General features: G+C 42.7%; 1 protein-coding gene across 6 annotated transcripts in view; it reads right to left on the bottom strand.

The window, feature by feature from the left end:
• Positions 1-5,196: 5,196 nt before the first annotated feature.
• VIT (vitrin) overlaps positions 5,197-9,095 on the bottom strand; it is a 112,643-nt gene continuing 108,744 nt past the window's right edge. For all 6 annotated transcript variants that reach the window (XM_090045316.1, XM_090045290.1, XM_090045308.1 and 3 more), the window contains one exon: positions 5,197-8,561. In XM_090045316.1, coding sequence (XP_089901442.1) covers positions 8,383-8,561 — 179 coding nt within the window. In that variant the 3' untranslated portion in view covers positions 5,197-8,382. The remainder of the gene's footprint in view (positions 8,562-9,095) is intronic.

The following is a 9,095-nucleotide window of genomic DNA, read 5'->3' as shown; positions in this document are numbered from 1 at the left end:
AACCACTGAAATGCACATGTAGACAGTGACGGGCTGACTGGGGCATGAGGGTGCTAAAGTGTAGGGCTGCCTGTTGCCTAGTCCACACTAGCACCCTTGTGCCCCAACCAGTTCCTCTGACACCTGGTGCCACTGTCCAGAGCCTAGGGCTGACTTCCCATGCCCCCTACCAGCTCGAGGCTCCTCTGCCCCAACTCAAATTGCTGCTATCCCAGGCACACGTGCAGACATTGCACCTGGGAGCAGTTTATTCTGACTCAAAGTGCTCCAGAGCTTATTTCTTTGCATTAATTGCACATGTAGATGCACCCAATACTACTTTGGTTTCACCTACTTTAGTTACTGTAAAGCTGTCTGGCAGGACCCATGCTGTATTGGGATGGGCCTCAGTAGGTTTTCATGGTTTTGTGGTGGTGTTGATCATGGTGGCAATAGAAGTATCAACAGTTTTTGTATTTGGCATTCTGGAAAGATCTGAATCTGTTTGGTGTGTGTTGGTTTGCAGGGACGGTGTTTTTAATGACCTTGGTGCAATCTGTTGGGGTGCAGATGTTTGAACACTGGGTGTGGGGACTGGGGAAAATGGCAGTCATCTCATTTAACATACGACTTCATGGAAGACGCTCAAAACAATGGTGCATAAAGACAGAACAGGAACCTACATAAAACTGGAAACCATTAATTTGTTATTGAGTCCATCCAGCTTTCCCTGTGCTTAGAGCTGGTTGTCTCTGTTCTGTGGGTGAGAGAAAAGGTCCTGTTAACCAATCCCCGCCCTCCTCATCCCCTGTCTTGCAGGAACATGGGAATTATCAGCTCAGAACAAAAGCAAGTCCTGCCCAATATCCTTTTTTCCAATGGTGACCTGCTATTGGACCCTGCAAAGAAAAGTGTAAAATATTTAGTAATAACTTGTCCACACAGGCAAGTTTCTCCTAAATGTTCTGAAGAGTTAGCTTATGAACTGACCTTGAAGTTTATACTGCTTATAAGCTGCTAAAATGAAGATGGTCTTACCGGCAATAATGGCCAAACCTAAAGGTGCACTGAACATTTTATTCTATTCAAATATTATGAAATAAAAGGTATGGAAATTAACAAAAAATCATCTTGAGACCTCTTGGATGATAAAAATTAACCCTGAGTTTATTAGAACTCAGAAATGTGAACATACATTCGTACCTAAGTGACCTGTCAAAGAAAGTTAGTCCTCTACAGTCTGGGAGTTTTAAGAATGGAGATGAGAATAGTTGATTCATTTTGTTCAGAAATGAGATAATGCTCATAGGTCTTTTAATAGCTTTTCTTTGCCTACCAGTAATAGTGAACTTGTTCTTGCAGAGAGAGTGCATCATATAGTTTAAGATAATACACAACATGAAATCTGCTTTTCCTATTCAGGATGTCAAGATAACATTTCTGATTTTTTTTTTCTTCAGTTTAGATTGGCCAATAGATTGTCTGAATGTGGTGATCCATGTATTAGTGGTGTCAAGAAGGACTGGTGTAACTTATTTCAAAGCCTTCTCTAAATATAAAGAATATGCAATAGGAACTGAAGCTGGAAAGGGGAAAAAGGAGAAAATAATTGGCCTGCCTGTCAGGAGAATAAGAGTAGCAGGAGTTTGAAGAAGCCTCTTCTGTGGATTCCTGAAATGAAACATGGAAGAGAACTGGGGAGCTGGAAAGCCTCCATCTTGAAGTCATGCAGTCACTTACGGCAACTGCACTCACACAAAACAGCAGGTGCAGCTTGACTGCAGCCAGGGAACAAGTGGTGCCTGCTGGTTGAAGAGGGAACCTCTGACCAACCAGTGGGGCTTGCAGTTGAAGAACAGCTCCCTAGTTGCTTTTGGACCCATGCAAAAAATCACACAAAACCCAAAAGAGATCATGAAGACTTGGACCCCAGGCTACCCAAAGTAGATGATGCATCAGTTGTTCTCAACCTGGCACACAAAGATCTCTTCCCTCTACGTGATATCCCTGTGCCAGGTATGTATCTTCTCACTGTAATGAGGGGCATCCTGCAGGGCCAACTTCAGTGCAACAGTCTGTTCTCTGTTGTCTGAGCTGTAAGTGGTTAACATGGGCACAGGCCTGCAGGCTTTGTGGCTAAATCAGCCTTCCTGTCTAGACCCAGCATGGCACCCACCACACTTTCTGGTCTTAAAATTAAAACATGTTGTCCAGTTAGTGTCATTCTCAGGGATTCTTTACCTGGACTAAAGGATTTCAACCCATTCTACTTGATCCCTTCTTGGAAGTGGTGGCTTTTTAAATAAGGTTTCCGTGTTTGAATTCTGCTCTGTAGCGTTTCTATCAAGTGTTCTCTCAAGTCCAGGAAAGAAGACAGATATCAGGTAAGCATAACTGGACTTGACACCTCTGTGTAGTATGTATGAAGAGTGTACTCTCTTCTTAGAACAAAGCGCACATGCCTCAAGGACTTGCAGCAGTGGGTTTATAGCTAGGCCTCACGTGTCTCTGTACAGTTAGTAAAATTCAGTTTGGGATCTGCTTGTTATCCATGTCGTTTCTAAATATTCTGGAAATGGCTGTGAATGGCTGCTCTGGGAATTGTTCCAGCCTTTAACATCTACTCTGAGTCGACTCAGAGAAAGCAAATGTGACATCACATTTATATGCATAAGGGATGTTTTCTATTACAAGGAAGAGCTGTGCAGCTCATGGCTCAGGAAGTTCTCCCTTCAGTTCAGCTTGTTTTTTTGGAGCTGAAAGATGAGCTAAATCCACAAAACATAGTTAACATTTAGGCAGTTAGGTCTAAAATTGCAAACATCCAAAGCCACTTTCCACTACAGCTCATTATTTAGAGCACTGACCCACAATGTGGAGTTCAAACCCACTTTTGTCCTCTCCCAGAAGGGTGTCCATATTACCAGTCTCCAGGCTATTCTGCATTGCAGGCACTTTCCTCCTCCTCCTCCTCCTCCTGCACTGTTCTGTGTGGAGTCGTTCACTAGGCAAGAGCGTAAGTCAAAGTATCCCACCTTTATGTAAGACATCCCCTTCCCCCCCCCCCTCCCTTTTCCTAGTCCCACTTTTGTGATGACCGGGTATCCTAGTTTCTCTGTTTAAAAATCCCAAGTTCTCCTGATTTTTAAAGCCCCCCAAGATCCACATTTTTCTGTGATTAAAGTGAAACACCACTATATATGTATATGTATATGTATATATGTATATGTATATATATGTATCAGTTGAACACAATGTTTTATTGATACATTTACTATTTTAAAGCAATTTGGAAGTCTACCACTGCCTCAGTTGTAATAAAATACGTTCTATATACCTATATATTTTGGTGTTTGATTTGGGTGGGTTTTTTCATAGGAAATCGGAGCTCCCTCTACCCCCCTTCACTCACTAAGATGTGGGTCTAGCTGCAGCTCTCCTCCCTGCTGCTTTGTGGTGCTGAACAGCCCTAAAATGCCGGTGCCCTGTCTCTGTCCATGCCAGTGCTCCTCCCTTCCAGCCCACAGTCCTCCACCCCCCCAGCCCTGCTGGTGCCTCTCACTCCCAATCTGCTGCCTCCAGGCCCCCAGTGTGTGGGGAACAGGGTGTGCAGGCACAAATGACAAGTTGGGTGGTGGGGTGGGGAGATGAGTGCCACCACAGATATCTGCTCCCACAATGGGGTGCAGGCAGTGCTGCAGTCTGACCAGACCAGCTCTGGGAGGAGCCACCTCCGAGCCCAGCAGGACCTGGCATGGGAGGGAGCAGTGTACCACCATGGCTGCCAAGGTGAGGTGCCTCCTGCCTGCCCAGCAGCAGTGGGGAGCACAACTGCACTACCATCACACCTCACCATGGCAGCCATGGCAGTGTGGTGCTCCTTCCTGCACCAGGTCTTACCCGCTGTGCTGCAGAGCTGGTTTAGTCAGGCTCCAGCCCTGTACCCCTGTAGTACAGAAATCTGGGGGGCATGTCCCCCCCCATGTGTTGCCTGTGCCCCCTGCCTCCCAGTGTTGCCTGTGGGTGCTGCCTCCACCCATAGACTTGCCTGCTGGGAGCTGCAGAAGCTGCTGTCCTCCACACTGCCTGGCTGCCACGCATGTGCCACTGCCTGACTGTGGCACCTTTGCAGTGTCCTGCTCCCCCGCAGCCTGAAGCAGCCCCTTGCAGGCTGGAACTCTGCCAGCCTGCTAGGGGCAACTTGCAGCTTCCTGCGTTTTTCTCCTTTAGAGGAGAAAATCCATGCTTTTCTGTGGCAAAGAGGAAACCCAGATCCCCCTCACTCTCCCTCTCTAGCAGGGAGGAGGATGGTGCCCCCATGTGACTTAGGGTGTGGCATGGAAAATGAACTCCTGATCTCTTGCCTAGCCCATGTATTGAAACCACAGATGCAATGAAGGAGCTGCAGCAGCTCCATAACCACCATTTTTAACAGAAAGGGCTTATGCACGTAGCTGCAGGGAAGAGAGAGTTCAGACCTAGGGGTGTTAGAGGGCAGCTCCAAGCCCGGGGCAGCTCTCACACATGGGGCTGCGCTATTTGCCATGCAGGTAGCAGCAGTACAGTCAGCCCCCAGCAAAGTCTGAGAGAGACTTTGAATCTAACTCAAGCTGTGGCTCCTGCTACAGGAGCAAGGTGCCTAAAACAAAAATGCTACAATGCTGAAGGATGACTTCCAAATCCTTGAATGGGTTTAGCCCTAAATCTCTAATCCCACCACCTACACAGGTTCAAAATGTATCTGGTAATTATCAGCATACACGGCATATTGATTTCATTCCTAAAAGGGGTCAAATATGCCAGAGCTGTCTGTCTGCCTGGTTTAACAATAGGGAGGGTGTTTGGCTGACTAGCACAGAAGTGTTTCTACTCAAGGTCTGCTTAATCCTGAGCCTTCACAGGATGTTTCTCTGATTCTTTGGCATCATGTAAAAATGTCTTATTGTTGTCCTTTGCTGCTGCTTAAATTATTGCTCTGCTAGTTTATACTGTTGGGTGCACAGTTTTCAGCATTTGATGTAATTTATCTGAGTACATTAAACATGAAAGTTCAAAAATCTTTTGATGATAATACCTTGGCTCCTACTGAACTTCACAGATTAGATATAGGAAAGACCTGTTTCCATTTTAAAAACTAAATTGCAACAGCAATGTTTGGTTATCCATTTTCTGGAGAAAATGTAAATCTCAAATGTATGAGACAACATGAACTGCACGTCTTTTGGGGTTTCTTTATTGCAAAAGGTTTAGCAACTTGTATTATGAAAAGCTCTTTAGATAGCCCCTGTGTTACAAAAGGAGCTCTGCTTCCTTCTCTAACAAATATACAAGGACAAAAACTTAAGATGTACATGTTATCCCATATTTTACCAAAATATTCTTTCCAAGGCTTTTTAGTACATAAACTATCTATTTTGGATGCTGTCAACAGGTAAAATAGAAAATACAATAGTACATTTGGCATTGGGTCCATGCATTATATTTCCCCTGGTGGTTAGCAGTAGTGTTAATCCTTGTAGAATATGCCCTTTAAACCCTTTACATTTGCCATATTTATTAAAAGGATATCAACATTGAGGTATTCTTAATATTCAAATCCTTTTCACTTTTCTGGATCTGGCAACCTAACAAACCATATGCCAAAATCCATATGTCATTCAGTCATCATAGAGAATAATTGTTCAACAGAGCTAAGCCACCAAAAATTCCAACCCAACCCAACCCAATCCAAACCCTTAAGTTCCTTTTAAGATCAACTTTGCATGTTTGAAAAGAGGATGGCATGGCCACAACTGCTACTTGTAAGAACACATTTTAAAACTCTTGTGATAAATGCTTAAGAGGTTGCTATTCTTAAGATTAAAATGTGCAAAGGAATGAGTATATCTCCTAAGCATGCAAACAGACCTAATTATTATGCCCTAACTTCTCTGGTATTTGTGCTGTTAACAGAGAAGAAGTGCTCAACTTGGAAGTATCTTAGTATCTACTCTGTTGATAGAGTACATTCTGTTTTGAACTAAATATGCAGTGACATTTTGCTGCATTGAAACATAACCTGTAATATGAAGAGTAGCTGAGAAGCTAAAACACAAAGCTAAATATGTCCTTTCCTTAGTCATTTAGGATTCTCAGCCAGCCTTTAAGAAGGGAAAAGAGCTTTTCAACAAGTAAAACTGGTAACTGGTCCACACTTCTCTTACTCAGTTTTGAGTCTTGAGTTTTGTCTAGCCATATAAGCTTCTTTAGTGTGTCAGCAGCAACACTGAAGATTTGAAGAAGGGGGGTGGGATTCTGCTGCTCTGATTTAAGATTTTGCCTTATCACTAATTTTTTATTGTTACTTTTAAGGCAGGAGGAAGACACTGCAAGACTCAAACCTTTTACCACTAACTTCCACATCTTTTATCCATCTGCAGTGACCCTTATGCCTTCTATCTGTGATACTGAATTAAATGAATTGGAATGAATTAAATGAGTAGAATGAAATACATTTCTGCCAGAAGAGAGAGGGATTTGACTATTCCCAAAGTAATACAACTGTTCCTCCTAATAAGACTACCAGTTATAAAATTAAACAGATTTGTAGCAGTTGTACTACCCAGATTGATTTTTGTATCGCTCATTGTGGGATTTTTTTAACTGTAGCCCAATTCTTTAATTGTAGCCCAACATTTTCAAACCTGGATTTCTCCTTAGCTATTCATTTACTTTAATTAACATGTTTGCACAAGGAGGTTTTTAAGATAGCAGATAATTTATTTATGCACAGGACAGGGACTGTAAAAGTTGTGATGTGCAAATACACTCAGAATTGATATTTCAATTTCTATTTTAGTGTGCTGCAATGCCTAGAGATATTTGCCTCCCACAAGCTTCTGCAGTGCACGAAGCTAGACACTATTGCTTGCTCTCAGCCCACGTTTACTTCTTTCTGTCCATAAATTGTGAATAATGAACTTGTTCTCTCAAGTTCTACTGAGTGGAAAAACAGATAACAACTGCACTTCCTAATTAAAGCATAATTCTTCCAAACCTCTCCCTAATGTGTCACCCCAGCGTTGTTTCTTGGTGATGATTTATCATGCCTTTTTCAATAAGGAGCTGGCCACCTATAGCTGGTATGGTCAAAAGCAGTGCAATACATATGCTATGAGCCAGAGAATATATAGTACTCAACCTTAAGTACTATGTATACAGAATGGCTCCAACACTGGAACTCTTGTTTCTGCCAGTATTTACAAAAAAACAATAACCCACTAAAATAACATCCCTCAAATCCTTAGCAAAAGCATCCCTTGCTCTTGTTTACTATCCATTCTGCAGATGGAACCAAAATGAAGCAAGCCCGGGTCGTGGTGCAGTGGTCCTCATACTCCCCCTAACCCCCATTTGTGGACTATTTTATAATCAAAACCCTTTCCCTAAAATCTTTTTTCCCAGCCCTTGTTGAAAATACAGAGCTCAGACACCTGGCAAATTACATTAACGTTAGAATAGTGCTGAGACAATGTTAAAAGCAAATGCTATTAGAGAGAAAGTGTGTGTGGTGGGGGGGAGGGGGAGAAGTGGGGGATTTTGTTTACATTTCCAGTGTTTGGTATGTTCATGGTTTGCTCCTTCTCCAACAGTGCTACAGCTTCTGTATGATCAGGAGATATTTAGAGCTGCCATTGTTCTCAGCTGCTCTGATCCATTGTAGTCTGGTTCTTCCCTCCTAACTGATTTGCAAACCTGGTCACTGTGGAATATATATACTTTTTTGAATCTGTCAAATTTCATTAAAAACCCCAAAAACCTGTGTAGAGCTTAAGAGACAGGTGTTCAGGATTTGCTTCTGGAAGTTCAAAGATCTGGACTGGCCAACTAGCAGAAAGCATCAGTGAGAACATTATATGTTTCCCCACTGAAAACCAGTATGTTGGGCAATCCCTGGAAGTGCTCTGCAGACCCACAGTAGTTCACACTTCACCACTTGAGAACCACTGGGGAGGGGTAGAGCACTTCTTTAAGGGGGTTCTCCAGCACACAATGGCATGAATCAAATGAGGTTGGGGCTTTGTATTGACAACTGCTATGCAAACCCTTGTTTTGGAAACACATTTCAAAACCACAAATCTGAATCATGTCCTTTCTTTTCTCAAGGATCCTAACTGTACCTTGCATTTCTCCAGTCAGAACAGAGTTTTGAAGCCCGCAAAAAGGAAAAACATATCAGTCTAGCAGAGCATTACCATGCATAGGGAATAGAGCTGAGATCAACCTTGTTAACACAAAAATGCCAGGGAACTACTCTGCTGGTATATCTTGGACTCATAGCTGGCATTACTTGTATAGCATTCTGTGCATCTTTTGTGAGACACCCAGTGATCCAGCGTTAGTATGATACTGTGCCTGATCTGATCAGTTCCGAGGCTGAGAATTGAACTCTGTACAAATGTTCTGGATGATCTTGGAAACAAATTTGTAGAGGTTGTCAAACTCATCCACAAAGAAGGAGTGCTCTTTATCCGGGTCTGTTGCAATGGCTTCCAATTCATCCTGGGCTGCCCATGCAATTCCTATGGAGTATGCTATGACTCCTGTAAAGAAAGTCAGAGCTTGAGGATAATGTATTTCAAAATAACCTTTGCATTGAAACTAGACAGGTATTGCAAACTGTAATGATAAGGACATAAAAAGGAAGGGCAAGATTCTCTGCTGTCTCTCTTGAAAAACACTAGCCAAAGGTACAACGGAGACTATTTTTATTCCCTCCATCTAAAGTTAATGACTATTTTGCCCCTACTCTCACTCTGTTGCCTAGAATGGAAAATTTGAAAGGGACACCAGAAAGCCATCTATATTGGATTTAATCTGTTCCTGTGACGGAATTGCTCTGTAATTCTTTGGAAACCTACAGCACAGGGATAGAAGAGTGTATTCAGGGTAGAGAGGGAGAAGGAACAAATTGGTCTAAAAAAGTCTTGCACATGGCAAAAAATATTTTAAAATAGCAGACTTTTATAGGTAGTTGGTATAGTTCTATGCAAAGTGTGCATTTACTGTAAACTGAAATCAAAAGTAAGCTTATAAACAACACAGCAGCTGGACCTGCCTATGATGTTTTCTTAGAG

The sequence above is a fragment of the Crocodylus siamensis genome, chromosome 1 (genome assembly GCF_052110815.1).
Source record: "Crocodylus siamensis isolate JL-2025a chromosome 1, ASM5211081v1, whole genome shotgun sequence".
Classification (NCBI taxonomy): domain Eukaryota; kingdom Metazoa; phylum Chordata; order Crocodylia; family Crocodylidae; genus Crocodylus; species Crocodylus siamensis.
This window is presented reverse-complemented; position numbering and strand designations above follow the sequence as displayed.